Source organism: Dipodomys ordii, unplaced genomic scaffold, assembly GCF_000151885.1.
Source record: "Dipodomys ordii isolate 6190 unplaced genomic scaffold, Dord_2.0 Scaffold166, whole genome shotgun sequence".
NCBI lineage: Eukaryota > Metazoa > Chordata > Mammalia > Rodentia > Heteromyidae > Dipodomys > Dipodomys ordii.
Window position 1 is genome coordinate 45,857 of NW_012267382.1, and position 22,384 is coordinate 68,240.

The 22,384-nt window shown below is 44.6% G+C and overlaps 1 protein-coding gene and 1 long non-coding RNA gene across 3 annotated transcripts in view; one reads left to right on the forward strand and one right to left on the reverse strand.

Moving 5' to 3' along the window:
• Nucleotides 1-198: 198 nt before the first annotated feature.
• LOC105998603 (cytochrome P450 2E1-like) lies at nt 199-16,035 on the reverse strand. Of its 2 annotated transcripts, none has more exons than XM_013033376.1 (9): nt 15,961-16,035; nt 8,631-8,843; nt 7,763-7,922; nt 6,451-6,600; nt 5,962-6,122; nt 5,377-5,553; nt 4,456-4,597; nt 1,074-1,261; nt 199-532 (listed from the first exon to the last, which is right to left on the reverse strand). In XM_013033376.1, exons 1-9 carry the CDS (start codon nt 16,012-16,014, stop codon nt 221-223), a joined length of 1,557 nt encoding a protein of 518 aa, XP_012888830.1. In that variant the 5' UTR covers nt 16,015-16,035; the 3' UTR covers nt 199-220. The 2 variants fall into 2 exon arrangements, with proteins under 2 accessions (XP_012888830.1, XP_012888831.1); XM_013033377.1 differs by lacking the exon at nt 199-532 and adding an exon at nt 865-1,001 and having other exon boundaries at nt 1,062-1,261; nt 15,961-16,033.
• Nucleotides 16,036-17,925: 1,890 nt separating this feature from the next.
• LOC105998604 overlaps nt 17,926-22,384 on the forward strand; it is a 31,757-nt gene continuing 27,298 nt past the window's right edge. Inside the window, exon 1 of the long non-coding RNA XR_001175702.1 lies at nt 17,926-18,188. This is a non-coding gene — a long non-coding RNA (uncharacterized LOC105998604). The remainder of the gene's footprint in view (nt 18,189-22,384) is intronic.

A 22,384-nucleotide genomic window follows, 5' to 3' on the forward strand; every position in this document is an offset into this window, starting at 1 on the left:
GAGGTAAGAGTCTCATGGACTTTTCTGCCCGGGCTGACTCTCAACTGTGATCCTCAGATCTCAGCCTCCTCCTGAGTAGCTAGGTTTACAGGCATGAGCCACCAGCGCCCAGCAAAAAATATGGTTTTGAGATACTCTATGTCCAGAAAAGTAGACACAATTTAACAATGAATTTAAAAACACATTCCATCCAAAACATTGAATTGATAAAAGATGTAATCTAACTTCTCTGAACAGGGAGGAACATGCTCAGATCATGTTCTACATACAAACCGGGGCATGGCAGGACTGGGTGTGGTCCATGTTGGAGTGATGGCAAGACAGACAAGGAATGGAAATGAGGAGTGGAGGATGTGACCCAGGAAAGCATTACTCTGGGACCCTGCTTACCTGCAGAAAATGGCTTAAAATAGTCGCTGTACTTGAACTTCCCATTTTCATTCAAAAAGTGCTCTGGCTTAAATTTATCTGGTTCTGGAAATTCTTGGCTGTCATACAAAAGTGAATCCAGGGCTGGAATTACAACTGTGCCCTAGAAAAAGTAGACACATTGGTCAGTCAGCTTTAGAAAATATGGTCTTTCACCTGGAACTCCCAATGAATAAAAGATTATCTGATTTTTGTTGTGCAGGATATTAAATATCTAGTTAAGAAAGTTGTTTAGTTAAGGACTAGATGGGAAATAACCAGGGGTCAATCCTAAATGAGATGACAACCTGAAACTTTTCACAGGATAAAAAGCCGGTCTTGGTTGGTGATTTTGGCTCCCGGGGTTAGAATGTGCTACGATTTCCAGGCCTCCTTTAGGGATGTACTCTCCGAGTATGCCTGTTTCTCTAGTCACCACGTCACGCGAGAACATCCCTGGCAGTAGGGTGGGAGTGCTGACCTGGACCACCATCCAGTCACCCTCATGACAGAAGCCCTGGAATTCCTGTCTGGACCCCAGCAGGCAAAGGGTGAGCCAGTCATCAGGACAAGGCTCACAGGAGGCATTGCATCTTGTCTCTGGCTCACAGGAGGCATTGCATCTTGTCTCTGGCTCACAGGAGGCATTGCATCTTGTCTCTGACCTTGGGAATCCGGTATCCTCGGAACATGATGTCCCGCATCACCTCATGGGGAAGGCTGGAGGGCACAAGGTTGATGAATCTCTGAATCTCATGCACCACAGCATCCATGTAGGGCATCTCCAGCCTGTCTTTGACGGCAGGGACACGACTTGGCCCAATAACCCTGTCGATTTCTTCATGAAGTTTCTCTGCCAAGATATGAATGAGATCCAGTTAAAGAGCTGATCCTGATCAAAGCAATTGTAAGCCCATATGGACATGTCTAAAAAAAACCCTTTGTACAACGATGTTAATACAAATGTGGGAACAAGTGAATAAGTAATTGATTTTCCATCCACATCCTCCCGTGTATCTAATCAGTTTTCCATCTACCTACCCATGTTTCTACTCATCTGCCCATACATCATTCTACCACACATCCACACATCCACCTACTCTTCTGCCCACCAGTCTGTTATATACTTATCCTTCTATCCATGCACCACAAGTTTAAGATCATAACATTTATGGCATGTTTTTAATTTGGAACCCCAGGTAATTCAAATGCAAAGAAGACCTAAGGTCTCACATTTCTGGATGTGAGATTATTCAGTCAACAAATAGTTTGTTATCCATTATCTTACCTAATTATTGTTTATCCAGCTATTGTTAGGAAAAAAGAACAACAAAAAGATCTTGGAAGTTACTCCTTGGAAGGAAATACTTGTGTGATTATCACTCCTGGCTGCTTTACTCTATGCTTCAGAAAATATAAAGGAAACATAATAGAACTTTTCCATCTTTGGGGATTAAGCCTTGAGCATACTACACAAACATTTGCCACTCAAATTATGCTGCAACTTTTCACTTATGCGCATGCATGTGTGTGTGTGTGTGTGTGTGTGTGTGTGTGTGTACAAAAGTGTGTGTGTGTGTTGTTCCTGGAGCTTGAACGTAGGGCCTGGACACTGTCCCTGGTTTGATGCTCAAGGCTCGTGTTCTACCACTTGAGCTATTGCTCCCCTTTCAGCTTTTGGTGGACTAATTGGAGATCGTCTCATCAACATTCCTGCCATATCTGTATTTGATTAACCATTCTAAGATCTTAGTCTCCCGAGTAGCTAGTATTACAGGCATGAACCTCCAGTGCCTAGATTTTTATTTTGTTTTGAGACTGAGTCTCACCACTCCCTTTTGCTGGCCAACACCTACAGAGTAGCTTGAATTACAAATGTGTCCCATAATACCTGTCCTCAGACTACTTGGAATCTGAAAGTCCCTCTCTGCTAGAGGTAACACAGCCATTAGAAAATTTCTCAATCATTCTGTTTGAAATCACCAAATAAACTTTAGGAAACATTAGATGAAAAAGCAAACTTCAATGTGTCATTTATAGCATGGAAACCAGGTAGAGGATTAAGCTGTATACAGCAAAGATGTGAATGGGCATTGAGTTAATAGTAAATGCTCTGAGGGACAATCACCCAGTAAACTTTAGGAAACATTAGATGAAAAAGCAAACTTCAATATGTCATTTATAGCATGGAAACCAGGTAGAGGATTAAGCTGTATACAGCAAAGATGTGAATGGGCATTGAGTTAATAGTAAATGCTCTGAGGGACAATAGGTAACAAACCTGAAACAGCGCCATCTCTGGGCAGGCAGGCAGGAGTTGGTAGGGCTTTGGCTGTCTCTGACCATGTACATGTTAAATCTGGCAATGAGCGTTGGGGAGTTGTCATATTTACTTTATGTCTCTATTAGGAATTCCTCATAATTAATAACTTTTCTGTCGGTGGTGGAGCTCACACTCTGGATCTGGGCACTGTCCCTGAGCTTTTCAGCTCCAGGCAAGCGCTCTACCATGACAGCCACATCATCACTCCCCTTTTCTGGTGGTTAATTGGAGATAAGAGTCTCATGGAGTTTCAAACACAGAATAGCTTTGAAGCACAATCCTCAGATCTTGTCCTCCTGAATGGCTAGGATTACAGGCATGAACCACTGGTACCTGGCTTCAAAATTAATCATTTTAAATCTTTCTTAGATCATGGTTCTCATGGTACAGTGATCTATACTTAGTTCTCGACGCACAGTGGTCACAAGTTCTTATTTTATTTTGGTCGGTTGTGGGGTTGAACTCTGGGCCTGGCGCTGTCCCTCAGCTCTTCAGCTCAAGGCAAGCACTCTAGCACTTGAGCTGCAGCGTCACTTCCGGTTTTCTGGGGGCATATTGGACATAGGAGTCTCACGGTCTTTCCTGCCCAGGATCCCTCTGAACCACGATCTTCAAATCTCAGCCTCCTGAGTACCTACGATTATAGGCATGAGCCACTGGCACGCGGCTTGGTAAAAAGTTTTTCTATGGGCCTGAAGCATCACTCAGGGATAGAGTACATGCTTATATGCACAAAGACCTGGGTTCAATCCCCTATTGCAAAAAAAAGTTTTTTCTTATACATGTTGCCCATGCATACAATCTCTCTCTCTAGACGTCTGGCTCCTTCATCCTTCACATTTCTGTGTGACAAAAACCAAAAATGTTTCTGGCTGAAGGACCAGGGATCAAGCCTGACCCTGGAGCTCTCATGCACCCACTGCCTGGGGCCATGGCTTCATTCCACACTGGCTCTCAAGACCTGGTGAGCTGGAAGAACACAGCACACTGAAGGACTGCCCTTTGCCCAGAACTTAGTCCAGGTCCAGTCAGCAGCAAGTGTGCTTGCAGCAGTGCTCTGGACAGAGTGTACCAAGGAAAAACGGTGACAGGGCTCCAGATCTACGGGTGCCCTCACCCCACTTCTCGTTACTTGGAGGTTAGCACCAACAAGCTGTTTCCATTGAATTGTCCTCACCTTGCCTCTACCTGGCCGGGGGCGGGGCAGGGCATGACCTCTGCACACCAAGCCCAGGCCTCCTTGCCTGCACCAGGCCTGCTCCAGACATGGAGCCTACCTGCCTATGTGCGGCTGGGAAGTCTGTGGAATGATGTGGCTCTGAGGAAGCTTTGGATTGCTTCTCTCTAGGTTCCATCTTCAGTTGTCCCAAGACAACTCCAGCCTTGTCCCTGAACCCAGCTCTGCCTAAGCCCAGGCTCCTCTGGAGGCAGCTGAACACTGTTGTCACTGTCATAAAGACGTTGTTTATAAGGCAGAATGCAGGCTGATGTCCTCTCCCTCCTTCAGTGAGGAGCTTCTCTTTTTTGTAACCAGAGGCTCTGGTGGGGCTTGGGATAACAGTGTTCAGAGGAACCACAGGGACATCTCCCCTTAAAGGAAGTCATTCCATGATCCTGAGAAAGGGAACAAGCAGCTGTAGCTGACAGCTGAGGCCTAAAGGCTTAAGACTAGCCATGCAGAGACTCAACCATGACACACAGGCTTCTGTTTGCTATGTGCATACCTTCAATCTCGGGGTATTTCATTAGAATCAGGAGCCCATATCTCAGAGTGGTACTGGTAGTTTCTGTCCCTGCAAAGAACATGTCTGCCAAGGTCACAGCAATACTTTCCAGTGTGTACACAGGCTCTTTGCTATGTTTTTCCTGTGGAGTAGGAGACAGACAGGTACTGGGTGAGACGTTGCCCCCAGGTGCTGAAAGTGATGTCTATTGCCCTTCAGCAGAGTAGAACCAGTGGTATGACAGGATCTCCTGGTTCAACCAGGACTTGATCATCTCTACCTCACAGATAGGCAAACAGAGGCTCTTAGAACACAAGCTAACAGGAGGACAAAGCTCCTCAACAAGGCCACAGAGCTATCTCCATCAACAGAGCTAGGGCTCTCCTGGGGGAACTGAGGAACTCTAGCCTCAGCTTTTGGGCCTCCAGCTGCATGAGCTGCTGAGTCTTCTTCCAGACTTGGGCAGGGAGGGCTCAGCTGAGGAGAAGAAGTCTCAGCCTCAGAAGCCATCCATGGGGAATTAGCATGCATTGACATGTTATAAAAGGGTACTAGAGGCCTCACCAAATGGGCCAGACTAGTCCAAGGGGTTACAAAACCATGAAACTGGGGAGGGCCAGAACCTCGAGAAGTCCAGCACTGCTGAGGAATAAGTGCCACCAGCTGTTCTGAGGAATTCTGAAAGCACTACAGCCCTATCCTGCCTGGGAAACTGAAGGAGAGATCCACCCGCCCATCCACCCTTCTCCAATCCTCCCAAGAGTGGAAAGAAGAGCTCAGTGGTCATGCTGAGCCCAATGTGTCTTAAACAATAAAAGAGCATCAAGAGCAACCAGGGTGAACACTCTAGATGCCAGCAAGTGGGATATGGCCTCAGTCTGAAAAGTATACCACATCCTCCTTCTATTCTATGCCAGATACCTTCTCCATTTCCACCAGCAGGCAGTCAGTCACATCACGGGGACAGTTGAGATCCAAAGACTGGAGATGTTCCTTGGCTTTTTCAAGTGTGTACTGTTTTATTTCAGACACATTTTTAAGCAGTTTTCTGTGGCTTCCAGGAAGGAAGCGTAGGTAGCCCGATGAACTGTTATAAAGCTAAAAGGAAGAATATGTTACTGTATTATTTTCTGGATGCCACACCATTTTATGTGCTGGGATCATAAACCCCAAACATCAATTCATGCCTGAGATAACCATACAATTTAGGATATTTTGTGCAACAATGTCTTTGTGGTAAGAGTAATTATTCTCCCAGGCGTTATATCTCTGTGATGAAAATGTGCTGACTTGTGGATGAAAAGCATGGTTGGGTTAGGACAAAGATACTCATGGACGCATAGACATCTCTTAAAGGGCTCCTGGAACTATCTAGTCAAATACTTTGTGACCTGCTCCTGTTCTAGGGCTTTTCTAAACCTTTCTATCCCATATGACCTAAATTGACCCTCTATTTCTATGGTAACTGTACAACCAAAGATTAATGAAAAGGAACCAAATAACTACCTGAACCCAAGCAGTGCTTAGCAAGTGGAAGTCCTCATTGAACAAACGCATGAGCCTATGAACCGTCCTGTCATTATAATCGAAGCGCCTGTTGAAGAGGATGTCGGCGATGACATTGCAGGGTGCACAACCAATGAGAAAAGTAGGGTCAAAGGGCTGGCCTGGAAAACAGGTGAGATGTTAGAGCCCATGTTGGGTAAGGACACTAGCCATGGCTGGCTAGCCATCCCCTCAGACTCCATTGAGTCCGCACCAGTCCCTGTGAGAACAGGGCCTTCTCAACTGTCTTCACGTTTCAGTGCTCTCTAGAGTGCATCTTGCACACCAAGTTACAGAGTAGAACTGGAAATGAATCAAGAGAGCAGTGCCTGAGAAGCATCGTCACTCTCTCCTGAGAGGAGAGTAGCTGCCTACCACTTCCAGGTTGTTCAGAGCCTTCTCGGGGCCTGTCCAGGACCCTCCTCCCTCGGTCTGCCTGGGAAGACTCACCCTGGGTCTTCCTGAGCTCCTCCACCAGGAAGCGAGCCTCCCTCTGGATGCGCTCCTCATTGCCCTGTTTCCCCATCCCATGGTCTCGGAGGATGCTCAGGGAAAACCGGCGGACATCCCTCCAGGTGTGAGAATTGTTGAAAATTACTCCTGAAAAATAGGGGCCAGCAGAATTTACTCCAATTGCACAAGTCTCAAATAAACAGGAGGACTGGGGTGACCCCATCAGAGGCTCAGTACCAGTTGTGATGTGAAACTGTGGAACAAGTCCCCAAGAAGGGAAGGTACAGGCCTTGTTTCTCTGGCACGTTCAACCCATCCTGGATGTCTGTGTCTTAGCAGCAGTTTATTTTCTTTGGTTTTACACTTACCGCTAGTCTTCTCCATGCTAAACAAAAATGAAACCCCACAAATGGCCAAATCAAAAGCACTAGCCATTTTCTGCCTATCAACAAAATTCTTGTGTGGCCTTCTGTTCCCATGGATTTTAACCATCAAGTTTGAAACATCTCAACTCTCAGCACTGTGGCTTTGCAACACTCTCATTCACGAAGCTCTGAAGGCCTCCGGACTCTGCTGTGGGCACCTCAAGCTGGGAAGACTGAGCAATTCCCCCTCAGCAAGTCTTCTAGGACACAGTCCTACCCTGCCTTTCCCTCCTCCAGAATGTGGCCTGCTGGACTCTCAGGAGCATGGAAACACTTGGAATGAACAGATCTAAAACCACTTTCTTTTGTCCTTGAAAGTGTTAATAGAGACTTGCGTCCCTTGCAACGAGTTTCAGCCGTCCAGGGCCGCCACAGCCCCACTCTGTTCCTGCCAAGCAGAGTCTCTGGCGCCTTGTGCTTCCTGTACTCCAGAGGCCCCTGTCCCTTCCTCTCTACCTCCTCCCTCCTCTTCATTTATCCATGGCCCTTCTCCAACAAGTGTATGTGGGCACCTGCTGTCTATAAGGTACTTGCTGGGCACTGGGCATTCTGGGATAAGCAATTCACAGCACCTACTCCACAAAAACTTCACAGCAGCTTTCATATAAGGACAACCCATCCCCAAACGGCCTGAAGGTCTTTTGGCTTTCTTTTTCCTTTCCTTCTTTTTTATAAATGTCTGAGACCAGGACAAAAGTCAGCAGCTAACGCTTTTGCTCTTTGGCTACTGCTCCACCAATTAAGCTGGCCCCTAACCCTCATTTTGTCTTTCTGATTTCATACTGTCATTGCTGTCAGTACGATTGTTTGGGTAGGACTTGGGAGGGGCATGTGCCTGTCCCTAGTGGGCCTGACCATACTTGCTTCCTAGGAGGTGGACTCACCTTTGTTCTCATGCTCCTTGAAGGCAGGGATGTCCGCTCTGCCAGAGAACTCATTCTTGTATTTCAACAGCCCCTCCTTCACGGCCTTGTAGCCATGCAGGACCACAATACGGTTAAAACCCAGGTGCAGAGTGAAGACGGGCCCGAAGCGCTCTGCCAGCTGTGGGGAGCAGCACAGAGTGGGTCAGGAACAACACTGCCAGGCATTATTAAGACTTTGGCTGTGGAGGGATCTGGGGAAAGACTGCCTTTGTCTAGCCTGATGTGGGGACACTCCCCACAAAAGGCTGCATTACTTGCAGGGACACCCTCTTTTCACCTGGACACCAAATCTGGGGACATTGGTCCCTCAGGTCTCTTCCCTGTGGCAATAGACCCCATGATGCTGCCCGCTGACCTACAGTCTGTGGCCCCATAGCCTGTGTCCTCTCTGCAGTGCTTAATAACACCCTAAGGCAAATGTCAAGCGCCAGATCTGCTTGATGGCATTTGGCTTCAGTCAACTCACACAACATGCCCAGGACACAGGGCCTGATGTTCTGGTGAAACGTCACGGCCCAGCACTTACCTGTTGTCTTTTCTTTGGCATCTAATGGTGTGACACCAGCCAAGATGCACCTGACATTACCTCACAGCTGGCCCGGGCCAATGCCAGACACATCAGCCTCACAGTCATCCCACTACATGGTCCTTGTGTGGCAAAGCCATTCTGCATGCTGCATGCCTGAGGTGTACCATTGGTTATCACTCTTGGATATTACTATTAATTCCGTTAATTCTTAACTAGGCTAGTACTGGATAACAATTTAAAACCCTCACATAAGATAATTCCCAAGCTTTGTCACTAAAATAACAATGTTTATATTACCTTGTTTAAGGACTTAGGAACATCCTTCAAATCCACACTGAAAAAGTTCCCAACAATAGGCAGTGGGAAGGGCCCCGGGGGCAGGTTCCAGCTGCTGAGTATCTGCCTCCAGAAGGATATGACCAGGAGGGAGACCATCCACACCAGCAGAGCCACGGTGATACCAAGGGCAGCCATGGCATCTGGGGTCCTGGGCTGACTTGTAGGGATGACCTGCATGGAAAACAAGACTTTTATAATGCATTATTGAGAGGAGGGTGACCCACAGACCAATGACACTTGCTCTTTCCCTTGGCCCCAGGGATTGGCTGGTTATTAGCTGCCACTGGGCAGCACTTCAAAGTGTGATCCCTAGAGTAGTTGCCTATTGGAAGTTGCATCTGTGGTTTGGCAAGGATGAGGCTGGGTTTGCCAATATGTGATCCTTGTCACATTGCCAGTAAACACATCAACCATTCACCAGCCCATAGGCCAGTCCTGGGGGTGGGAGACTGCCCTCCCCCTTGATACAGCAAGGGCGTTCAGATCATGTTTACGTGAGTTTGATGGGGTACGGTTATGTAATGTAACATGAGGCATATGTGACTGGTCCAGACAGGCTAGAGGTTAAGTAGTGCAAACATCTTCTACCTTCCAATCAGAATTGTCTTAGCTGCCCCAGGACACTTGGATCACCACTTGGAAATTGTGGAGAAGGGAAAATTAACTTATGAGCCCTCTTCCAATTTGGGAAATCAACTAGAAAATTCAGTGGGAAGAAAAAGCAAAGAAAAGCAGTTGACTAATTTTTAGAGTTAGTCTCTAGTTTTAAAAGGTACACCAATATACATAGTATGTGCCTTTTGCTGAATATAGCATGTATCTCTAGCTAATATGTGCATTTGTGTGTGGAGGGGGTCTATATATTACTGAGGCTCTAACCTGAGGCCTTATTCAGGTATATAACTTGTACAGGGCATAATTTTGTTGTAGAGAATTAAGTGGAAATCTTGCTCCATTATCACTCTTTCTTTTTTAATTTAATTTCGTTGTAAATGTGATACACAGAAGTTGCAGTTGCGTAAGTAATGAGGACATTTCTTGTTGAACCTGTAACTCCCCTTGTGTTTTCCCACTTCCCCCCTACCCTCCCCCCCGCTCCCCCATCCCCTTCTCCCAAATTTGTAAAGGTCATTTCCAACATCATGTCTTGTGGGTATCGCTGTTGCCCTGGCTCACCTTTTGTCCTTGGTTATTACCCTTTGTTATTACCCTTTCCTTCCCCAAATCAGATAAACTTATATACAAGAAACAGGTAACAAAATCATAATCACTGACAACAATGGGTAAAACAAAGGAAAAAAGAAAAAAATATCACATAGTACATTAAGAAATGAAAAAAAACTCATTTCCAAAACCTTCAGTCCTTTTTTTTTTTTTTTACTTGTAAGTCATGGGTCTAACTCTGGGCCAGGGCACCGTCCCTCAGCTCTTCAGCTCAAGGTGAGCGCTGTATCACTTGAACCACAGCATCACTTCCAGTTTTCTAGTGGTTTATTGGAGATAAGAGTCCCATAGACTTTCCTGCCTGGGCTGGCTTTGAACTGTGATCCTCAGATCTCAGCTTCCTGAGTAGCTAGGATTACAGGTGCTCAGGAATATAATCCTAGCTACGTAAGAGGCTGAGATATCAGCATTGAGATTTGAAGCAGTCCAATAGGACAAAGCTGTGAAACTCCTATCTGCAATTGACAAGAAAAAAAGTGGAAATGTGGCTCAAGTGGTAGAGCACCAGCCTTGAGTAAAAGGAGTCAAGGAAGAGAACAAGGCCCTGTGCTCAAAACTAGTACTGACTCTCTCTCTTCATCTCTCCTTCTCATATATATATATATATAGTATTAAGTTCTTTATTGCATTTTTTCTGTCAGTGAGTTAAATCTGGAAGACTGTGTTTTTGAAATATGTTGTTTTGTTTATCTAGGGGTAATAATGAAGCTCCACATTTCTCTGCTTCTTCTATTATTTCCTTCAAATAGTCCACTTTCCTTAGAGCTATCTCTAGGTATTTTATGGAGATTTTTTGTGTGTGGTAATAATGAAGGTACTGATTTTTACTGTCTTCTGCCTGGTAATCTGTAAAGATCTTGGTTTGTGTATTGCCATCCTGGGCTTTTCTACATCTCTGGGGATATTAGAAAATAAATATCACAGTGGATTACTTATAAATGTTAGGATGTAGGACTTTGTGCTTGCAGGGTAGTCACTGTACCTCTGAGCCAAGCCCCAAGTGCTTTCCGGTTCAGCTGTTTGGGGGATGGTGGGTCTAGTGTTATCCTGGCTGGCACAGACATCAGTCCTCCTATTTTTGCTCCTACATACAGCTGAGATGACAGGTATGCACCACCACACCCAACTATCGGCTTGGTCAAGATGGGTCTCACTAGCTTTTCCTCCAGCTGGCTCTGAATGATGATCCTCCTGGCCTCTGCCTCCTGAGTAGTCAGGTTACAGGTGTGAGCCACTGTGCCTCTCTGAAAAGATACTCTTAATTGGAAAAGTAAAACACCCAAACAATATGGTGATGGATGAAGCCCAAAGTGAGTCCAAGCTCACCTCCCCGAGGTAGCTTCCACATTTTAAACTTCATTAAGAAAGAAAACATGCAACTAATTCTCTTTTTATGATTTTGAATTTTATTTTATGCCTTCTAAAATATTTCTTTTGTAATTTTATTCTGTATATCAGGGAGCTTGAATTGTTGTCCAGGGCCCTTTTGTTTTGACCTGAAGAACTTCGTTAGTGTTTCTTGTAAGACGGGACTGCTTATGGCCTGCTCCCAGTTATATTTCTCTTCTTTTCATGTATGCAGAGTTTTTGGTTGGCAAGACTTTGCTCTCAGCATTTTGAATGCACCATCCCCACCTTCTGTTCCCAGGTTTGAAATAAGGACTTATCTGATTATAACCAGGTTAAAGTAGGAAGAAATAGAACAAAGAAATATTTCCTGCTCTCTGCTTAGGAAATGGGAGTTGAAGACTCCCCTAGCACTTCTTATGTGAATCTGATGCTGTGTGAGAAATGAGGCTCTCCATGGTATCTTGCTCTGTTCCGCTGCTTTCCAGAGTGTTTATCTGCACTATCACATATCTAGGTGTTTCTGCATTCACTTCGTCTGTGTGGACTTTGCTAAGGTTCTCGCACGTATAGATCCATGTTTTCTGTCAGATATGGGAGGTTTCAGTCACTATTTCTCTTTTAATTTTTTAACTCTAATGTCTACATGGATTTAAATTCAACACAGCAGGTTATGAGTACAAAGCATCTCAGTCAATGTCACCTCTTACATTGCTCTCTACTATCTTTCCCAACCTCATCCACCCCCCAAGTTACATGGTTCCATTGTCACATATGCACATTGACCACTATGACTGTATTTGCCCATCTTGCCTCTCTCCATTCTGTCACCACACTTTGACTTTTCTCTGCTCCTGACAACACGTATTTCAGACTTACACCGTTGCAATTTTCCCCTGTAAATGCCATACTTTAGACCATATGTTTATGTATATATGCATATACCCCTATGTATGTTTTCATATCTGCTTATAATTTATAACTTCCATATAATAGAAAACAGATTCCCTTTGTCTCTCTCAGCCTGACTGACTGCACACCCATGTACATACACATGTGTCTGTGTGTCACAATTTTCAACTCATTTATCTGTTGTGGTCAGCCACTACTCTTTTAAATAGTTTTTTTTATATTCTTCTTTTCTCTTCTTTTTGGACTGGATATTATTGATGACTTACAGGCCTCTGAGGCTCTGTCCTAAGATTTATTTTTAATGTTAAAAATGTTGCTAATGTTCCCATTTTCCTTCTAGAAGGAAAGACTCCAAAGCTTCTTCCTCTCTCTTTCTGGAAGAAATTTTCTTACCTATCCTTTGCAACAGGACAATGAGAGCACTTCCAATGACATTTACAAAAATCAGAGATGTTTTAAATATTGGTTATAACATGGCCTATCCTGGAGCTGGGAAGGTGGCTCAGTGGTAGAGGGCTTGCCTTGCATGCCTGAGGCCCTGGGTTCAATTCCTCAGCACCCCATAAGCAAAAAGAAAAAAGCTGGAAGTGGCGCTGTGGCTCAAGTGGTAGAGCACTAGCCTTGAGCTGAAGAGCCAAGGGATAGCGCCCAGGCCCAGAGTTCAGGCCCACGACCTGAACCAAAAAAAAAAAAAAAACCAATAACATGGCCTATCCTATCTGCAAAAGTTTGAAAAGTAGTATCGGTTATGTCATCACCACTGGTTATTACAGACACAGATCATTACTGCTAGTCACTACAGCACAGGTCATCAACAGTCATCCTGGAGCCACAAGTCATCCTCAGTGATCACTACAGCATAGGTCATCCCCACTGATCACTAAAGACACAAGTCATCTCCAGTGATCACTACAGACACAAGTCTTCCCCAATGATCATTACAGACACAAGTCATCCCAGTGATTACTACAGACACAAGTCATCCCCAGTGATCACTACAAACACAAGTCTTCCCCAATGATCACTACAAACACAAGTCTTCCCCAGTGATCACTACAAACACAAGTCTTCCCCAGTGATCATTACAGCATAGGTCATTACCAGTGATCACTACAGACACAAGTCTTCCCCAGTGATCATTACAGACACAAGTCATCCCAGTGATCACTATAAACACATGTCTTCCCCAGTGATCATTACAGCATAGGTCATCACCAGTGATCAGTACAGCCCAAATCATCCCCAGTGATCACTAAAGACACAAGTCATCACCAGTGATCACTACAGACACAAGTCATCACCAGTGATCACTAGCCCAAGTTATCACCAGTGATGATTACAGACACTAGTCATCATCACCGATCATTACAGACACAAGTCATCCCCAGTGATCAGTACAGACACAGATCATTACTGCTCATCACTATAGCACAGGTCATCAACAGTGATCACTGGATCCACAAGCTGACACTCGTGGTCATTACAGCTACAAGTCATCATTGCTGGTGATTACAGCCACCAGTCATCACTGCTGGTCACTACAGCCACAAGTTATCTCCTGTGATCATCATGGCCACCAATTGTCACCACTGGACATTACACAAACAAGTCATCACTTCTGGTCATTATAGCCAGTCATCACCACTGGCCATTACAGCTACCAGTCATCAATGCTGGTCACTACAGCCACATAGTGTCAGAGCCTGCCAGAATTGGAATCAACGAGAACCTGAATAGGGGGGTAAGGATTAAGAAAGACAGAAGACAATAGAGCCAGAGGGCTGTCAGTCAATACTGCCGCCGCCCCGAGTTTATTTTACAGTGGCCTTATATACAAGCTCCAAGGAACAAGGGAAATTCCAGAGAAACAATTACTGACACACCCCTCTCGGGTCAAAAACATTCAACTTCCTTATCTGACCACTAAGTTCCTCCTGGCTCACAGCAGCTGCTTTCTTTAGCAAAACAACATGTTCTTTCTGTTTTTTCTACAACTTGTTGGAACAAACAAGCTTGAACTCCCTTGACCTAACAGGCCAAGATGGATCCCAAATTCAAGATGGAGTCACTGTGGGCTCCCACAATTCCCCGTTTTTTATTTTTTAAGACTCCATCAAGTCTCTCAGAGTGCCTGCCTTAGGTTGTTTCTTTCGCACTCCAGACTTACCTGTCATCTGAACATGAACTCCATCATTCATGTCCTGTCTTACATTGAAAGGAGGCAAAGAAAGCTTACCCATCATTGACTACCAGCCTCTGACATTAAGGGAATGCATAGAGCTTAACTCCATGGAGTTCTGAGCTCACTTTCCATAAGGAATTATTCACAATTAGCTTGATGATCATGGGCAGACATATAATGCCTACTAACACACATCCACCAACACCTACTATGCCACCTAAAAGGGAAGTAAAAGGGGACCAAGAGGGCAGTGTGGCTTTGAGCCCATGAAGGATATCAGCTGCAGTCACAGCAGTATCAAACTTAGGAGTCTAGCATTTTTAAGATTTAAAATTTCTTGATGCAATTCTATTAATTCCAAAGATATGTTTTCATGATGCCATATTCCTTGCAAATGTCTCTTAATTTTGTCCCAACCAATAGCCCTTTGATTATAAACCTTAGGGGTCACAGAAATCCACTGGAAATCTGCATGACAATCCAATCAAGCTCTAATTTTTAATCCTTGAATTTTACCTCCTAGATACATCCTACAAAGCTCCAGCCTCATGTCTATGTCTTTCTGGGTACCTAATACCATGGTTACATTTTTTGCTATATCAGTAAGAAAATGGGCATTTTGAACAGTTTGAGACAAGGCAATAGCCATGGTAGTCGCCGTAGCAATCAAGGATACCAAGGCCAAGATTCCCGCTATGACCAGGCCAACCATCCTCCTAGATCTACTCAAAGCTCTCTACATTTCTTCCAGCACTTGTAACACTTTGTCCACATACCAAGGACCAGACACATTAACAGGCACCATAGCAAAAGAAGGTTGCTGAAACACCATAATTTGGGTACTATTAGGTACCTTAAAGATACAATTAGTAAGATTACAATTCTCAGAGGTAGCATTAAATTCTTGATCATTCATACTAATATTTATCAAGCCTACAAGCAAAACATAAGGTGGAGTAACACAAGCAGTCACAGATGAATACTCCACCTTCCCCCGGGGGTTGAGGTTTCACTTCGTCCATTGCTAAGCAAGCTTCCAGATCCACACGTGAGGAGCCCCTGAATCAGCACACCGAAGTCCTGCAGACAGTCCATTTTCCCATTCAAGAGTATTTGCCTGGCTCGGATCTTGATAGCCAGGCCAATCAAGGATGAACCCAGGTGAATCAGTCACGTTATAATGCATAGGATTATCAGTATAACACCACCTTCAGGGAAGGGACTTGTTACTACACCCCTTGTCCTCCCAGCAGGGGGGAAATCTCTGCAGTGGAATACCAGCGGTCTGTTCACCCATAGGTAACCATATGTGAGCTCCCAAAAGACAGTTCCCGTGGGAACTGTAGACTGGCTAATCTTTAGACACCCAGGATAAGATGTATTCTTGGCAAACCAGATGGGCAATCTGACACCGGAACCAGAATAGTTGAATCCTGTCTCACTCTGTATTCCCAATCTGTCCACTGCAGGTTAGTCTAACAAATGAGTGTTGTTCACCAGGACCACGATTTCTCTGCCCTCCCACATGGCAGGATGAAGGATAGGCAGGTCAGGAACGTAGGCCCGGTATGTCTCACCCCTTGCCCCCAGGATCAGCATCAGGATTACCAGCCAAACAAGAACCTCGTTTCTGCTCCCCACACTGCACCAGTCTCTCAGGCAGCCAGCGAGCTTCATTGTCCTCCTTTAGCAGCACGAAATTCCCAGGCAGCAGGACCACTGAGAGGGAAGTTGTTGTTAATAACATCAGGGTTAGTGGTGGGCTGCCTGTCATCTCTGGAACCAATTTTCGGGCTTCAGTCAGGATTCTTCCACGCTCCTTGGTGTTTGTGAAAAGGGCCTGGAGGAGCTGCTGGCAGGCACCCCGGGAGGCTGATGTGTGAACTGTAAGCATGATGCCCACTTTGATCCTCAGCTCCACCCAGACCCACCTGAACTCCCATCTACCTCACTTCCTATCCCAAGATCCTGCTGCTACCTAGAGGAGGCTGCCACGTGCTCTCTCTCCAGGGGAAATATGGCTGCTCTAGTAAACCTTCTAATAATCTTTCTCTTGTGCCTGCCTGCTTCCACATGGTCCCCTGACAAGGATGTGAAGAATCCTTTCATTGGTGGCTCTATGGGGATAGGTTCCCTGGTGGATTTGCTTCACCCCTCCACTTCGGACGGGCGTCCGAACAGCTTCCCTGGGACCTAGCCTCAGATCCTACACTCCTATTGCCAGAGGACCAACAAGGTAACTTTCTCCTGACTGAGCTCTTTACCTGCTGCCCAACACCAGCTAATTCAGTCCTTCCTCCGGGTAAGTGATCACTGTGCAGGCTCCGTGCATCTCTCGGGGAGGCCTCTGGGGCCCCTCCAAAAGCTTGGCCAAATACCAAGCGGATGGCCTCCGTGGCCGAGGGACACTATGGAGAAATGTGGTGACATTTCCCACTGGTTGTTTCCCACTTTTCACGCCAAATGCACTGTTGGGGAGGCTCACAGTCAAATTTTGGTTCCACCATCACTTGCCATGGAAAAGGACAGAACTAAGTTTCCTTACAGTCAAACCTGGCCCCAAATTTAAAACCGCTTGTGTGAGTGCTCTGGCAGGTAGAACTCCTCTCTCTATTAATCTCTCCCTTCCAGCTGAAGGTAAAAGTATGGATGAGTTTAAGTTTAAACTCCTCCTCTGTGGATGCCTCTCCTCTTCTGCACCCCCCAGGTACCCCCTCTTCTGCGGGACCCCTCCTCTGCCTTTGCAGTGTGGGATGGTGGAACCGGAAGCTCCAGTTGTGCCAGAAGCAATGCACCCTCACTGTCAAAACCTTTAGCTCTCTCTAGCATGGACCGCGTGGTGGATTTGCCATCTTGGCATCATGGGAGCTCAGCTGCTATTTCACACCGACCTCAACTTGATTCTGTGACCCTCCCCCTCTGACCCGAGCAGCACTGCCCTTATACATGTCACGTGTTTGTTCTTGTCTCCTGTTTACTAAAAGGTCATTGTTGGCAAAGTTTTGTGTTTTAAACTGACCACTTGGTTCCATCATAATTAGGCAAAGTAATTCCAAAAAATCTTAAATGGCCAATTTTAAAATCTAAGCATGCTCTATAATCCGTGTACAAACATGTCTGTCTACTTGTCTATATGTAAACACCATGGTTTCAAGGTTACCAATTACTCTGCTTACTAAAAATCTTTGTCAATGAAAGCTGAGATTTAATCTAAATTGCTTTAAAACTTTGTGATCTGACTATAAGCCAAAAAAACAAAGGCTAAGGTTTTAATTCTCCATTTTCTCCCGTGTGAGAAACTAATGAGAGAACAAGAGTCACTATCTTGCTCAGGCGACAGTTTTATGTTTAACTTTTTGCCTTTGTTCTAAGCACTGTTGACCAAGGTGTTCTTGAGAAGTGTCATTATGCCGAGAGGTATTATTAAGTTAAAATTAACCTGCACAAATTATGAGAAAGAGCTGTGTGTCCCGAAACCACCTCAGATGGTCCAGCCAGTCCTGTAACTCCCTGCTGATGCTAACCGCCCTGGAATGTTCCCCTAATCCCAAGCCAATCAGATTTTTACTCATATGTAATTTTGCTTAAACACCTGGTTAATGTAACTTTTTGGTTTTTGCCTTTAAACCCTGCTGGAATGTTGCTCAGAGCCTCTTCACATCACCGGTTACCAAGTGTGCGGAAAACCAAGCTCAAGCTTGCAATAAATGACTCTTGTTGTTTGCATTAATTGTGGTCTCTGGTGGTCTGTAAGGGGGCATCCGAAAACGGGTACTTCAGATGGGGGCTTGTCCGGGATGCCCCCCAGAAGCCCACCCAGACACCTGATCAGCGAGTTGTCTAGCCAGCCAGTAAGTGGGGGTGCAGCTGCTTTGTGTTAAGTGTTTTGTTTCTGACTTGCAAGTAGGGTTTTGTGGCAGGCAAGAAACCTTGGCAGACGCACTATAAGGTAGCCAGCAGGGCCAGTGGGAGACGTCCCCTGGATCCCCAGGGGGTAAACTATCCAGGAAGGGGTTCGAGTCCCCAGATAGTTTTAGCAGGGGTTCGAGTTCCCAGTCTGGCACTTTTGAAGGGGTTCGAGTACCCTGGTGTGTCTGGCACTGCCCATCTAACAGTCTACAATGCACTGCTGTCCTTGTCTTGTCTGTGTTTGTCGTTTTAATCCGGTGCCTCTTTTTCCTTGTTCATTTTAAAACTGCCACTGACCACCCGCAAGTGACCCCAGCAAGATCCCAGCCTCAGGCCTTGGCCAAGGGGGGTCTGAGCATGGGGGAGAACCTGTCAGTCTGAGGGGATGGCCGCTAGGGACTTTTTTCCCTTGCCCCAAGATGACTGGGAATTCTCCTGGGTCAACCAGAAATCTAAAAGAAAAATCCTCCAGAATGAGTAGAGGGGGTTTGAGTCCCCTGTTAAGTGGATTTGAGATGTCGCCCCATTCACTGAGACCTGATTTTGTCTTTGTGGCCACTTGTCTGTCTTGTTTACTTAGGTGTGTTTTCTATTCTGTTTTCTGAGGTGGGGAAGTTCTGGGTGAGGGTGGCCAGCTCACTCAGCAGACTCTGGATTCAGCTTGCTGAGTGAGAACAGCACAGAGTTCTGGTAGGGAAGAACTGGGGGCCCATTGGTCCCCAACTCAGCCTTCTGTTGTTGTCTTGTCTAGTTCTGTTTTAAAGTTGGTACCAGTTTTAAGTATGGGGCCTTGGTTTTTGTGTTTATTTGTGTTTTTGTTATTTATTTGATTATCTCTGGGGGAATAAAAGTTCCAGCCTCTAGCTGGGCTAGGTCACAGACCTGCTATGCCCCCTTCCCTGTGAGGCATGGAAGGTTGCTGAGCTAGTTTGATTCCCTTCAAGCCTCAGGCTTCATTTTCTCCTTGTGGAGGCTGCCAGCGGGGAGGGTGTAAAAGGCTCTGTGCCTGGTTTGGACTTTTCAGCTAGTCCTAACAATGTAAAATTGGATTAAAAAAATCAGGCCAGTTAGTTTCAGGTGACCCCCTCCCCCAGCCCTCCTCCAACTGAAGGACTTCAAAAGACCATTGGTGAATTACCTTGCTAAACAAGCAAGCTCTGGGAAAATGAAGCTCAACAAAAGTACCTAGTTTAAAAGAAATACTGTCTTAAATTTTTGTTTAAAAACTTTAAAAAATGTATGTACAACTAATTTTGATTTTTGTGTGCTTTAGTATCTGTGTGTGTTTTGTATGTATTTCTAAACATGTTCAAGATAATAATTGTCAGCATGCTGTAACAATTGGGTGATTTAAGTTTAAAATGTAAAAGGTTATGAGGTTTGGACATTACCAAAAATTTTAAAGAACTTTCACGTTGTTTTAAATGGCTAAGAATTCTTTAACTTAAAAATTAAAAAAATCTGGTATTTAAAAATATAATATTTTAAAATGCATTGGCAGTTTGAAATTTAGTTCCCTTGGCTAAAATTTGAGGATAAATACTAAAAATTTAAGTGTAAAGGTTAGTTTAACACTGTCAAAAACATTACCTGTTCTTTTTTTTTTTTTTTTTTGTCAGTCGTGGGGCTTGAACTCTGGGCCTGGGCGCTGTCCCTCAGCTCTTCAGCTCAAGGCAAGCGCTCTACCACATGAGCTACAACGCCACTTCCGGTTTTCTGGTGGTTTATTGGAGATAGGAGTCTCACGGTCTCTCCTGCCTGGGCTGGCTTTGAACCGTGATCCTCAGATCTCAGCCTCCTGAGTAGCTAGGATTACAGGCGTGAGTCAACAGCGCCCAGCAAACATTACCTGTTCTGTCTGTCTAAAACTGTATATTTTATTCAAAAACCAAAAAATAAAAAAGGAAAAAAAAGCCAACAAGAGATCTATCTTAGGGGTGAGGGGTGAAGTGCAGTTCAGCTGGTCATGCATGGTGGGACAGGCGCTGAGAGGAGTCCACACATGGTGGAAGAGGGCAAGCTGACGCAAACGCAGTTCATCTAACCCTAGAGTCGGATTGGGTGCGTGCCCATTCCATAGGAGGGGCCACGTGCCCAGTGGCCCTTCTTTGTTCTGTTCCTTTTCCCTGCAGATAGACACTGAAAACATGATGGTAAAAATTAGTGATGTGGTGATCTGATTAGTATTGCTAAAACTGCCCCTTGGATGTGTCAAAATTAAAATTAAGGTCTTAAAAAGTTATTTGTATAATGTAACTTGCTTTTAATGATGTTCTACAATTAGGATGTTTCTAAAAGTCATAAAGGTATTAAGTCTAGCTTCTTGGCACAATGATGGGGACTATAATTCTTGCATTAAGAAAAAATTGTCATTTAAGTTTAAAAATTTTAATGTATATTTGTTTTAAAACAAGCAGCCAAAAGACAATGAATGACACTTGGCCTCAAAATTTTAAGGAATCTTTTCAAAACGCAAATGAAAACTAAAGTATTAAAAAAAAATAAAAGGCTTTAAAAATTTAGAAATGAATTTTTGAATGTAAAGTTTAAAAGTAAAATTGTTTTTAACATTTGCCTCAAAGTGCACAAAGGAAAAAATTAGAATTACCAAAATAATTGCTATTTCAGTTTGCTCTTGTAAGTTTTTGTAACAGTTTTCAGCAAGCCCAGAGCAAAGCACAAAGGATTCTTACAAGTTTGTCAGATGTAACCCTGGCTCTTAATAAGTTCCAGGTAAAAGCATGCTTAAAAGCTATTTCTATGTTGACCACCTTGCTGCTTTTAATTAAAGTGGCACTTTTATAAGACTCATTGATCTGCAAACTGGTTCAAAGCCAGCCCAGGGAGAAAAAATCCCTGTGAGACTGTCACCTCTACTCAGCCAGCAGAGTGCTGAAAGAGCAAGCAAAGTTGCTTTAGGACTCAAAGTGGCAGAGTGCTAGCCTTGAGCTGGAGAGCTGAGGGACAACACTCAGGCCCCAAGTTCAAGTCCAGCGACCAACTAAGGGGCATTTATCCCAGTGTAGAGAAGACACTCCTGGGACAAAAGCAATGGTCGAGCATCCAGAGGCAGTAAGCCACTGCTTGGATGGTTACAAAACTAAGTCTTTTGTGTCTATTTACAAAAATATCTGGTTAGTAAAAAAGTTGTAATTTTGGTAGATTGTCCTGGGCTATTGTCTAAACAGTCTTAAAAACCAACGGGGCCACAGCCTGCCAAACCTATGCACTTTATCCTTAACCAGTCTGTGTAGAAATTTGCAGCCCAGCACGAGGTGTGACAGTCCCTTGGAGCCACTGGGAGACCCTGCTGCTGCTGCTGCACACCCTAACGGGTACAGTTTGAAGACAGCCTGACAGTCACCTGGAGGAAATCTACATTGTCACCCAGACCCCCTCCTCCGTGCTAAAAGTAGACTGAACTCCTGCCTGGTTCTATCACCTGAGACTGCATCCCGGTAGAAAGCTGCTAAAACTAAGATCTTGTGGGACATTCTTTTTGGTGATATCCAGAAACCCTCTCTTCCCACAGTGGATTTTGGGGGCAAGGATATCACTGGCTTGCTTGCCTTAGGCATTCCAATGCATAGTGACTGGAAATCCACTCTATGGTCACAGCCTAGTTTGGCTCTGGTATGGTAATAACCTGAGTGTGTTATCAATGCAGGTAGTAATGAGACCCAGTCCTGCTCTTAGCCTTAAAATCTAGCAAGCTTCTGCATCCCAGTGGTGCCTGGAGGCTGTTCTGAGATAACTCAGTTCCATAAGCCTCAGGAAAAAATGGAAAGTTTTAAACTCTAGCCACAAAAACACTCAAAAAGTTGGGGGAAAAAAGATAGTTAAAAAAAAGCCTTGAAAAATAAATTTTAAAAAAGGTATCCTCTGAATAAACACAAATTTAAAGTAAAAATTGTCTTAAAGTGTTTATTTAAAAAAAAGCCTCCAAAAGTTTAAGTATGTAGCAAATGGCATAAGTATGTCTTAAAAATTAAAGCTTATAAGTACAGCTGGTATAAAATTAAGTTAGCTGTAATATATAAAGTCAGAACTAAAAAAAAAAAAAGTAAGGGCCTTTGGTACTGTTAATTTTGTTACTCACAATCGGACCTTGTAAAACACAATCAGCACAGTCCATCTA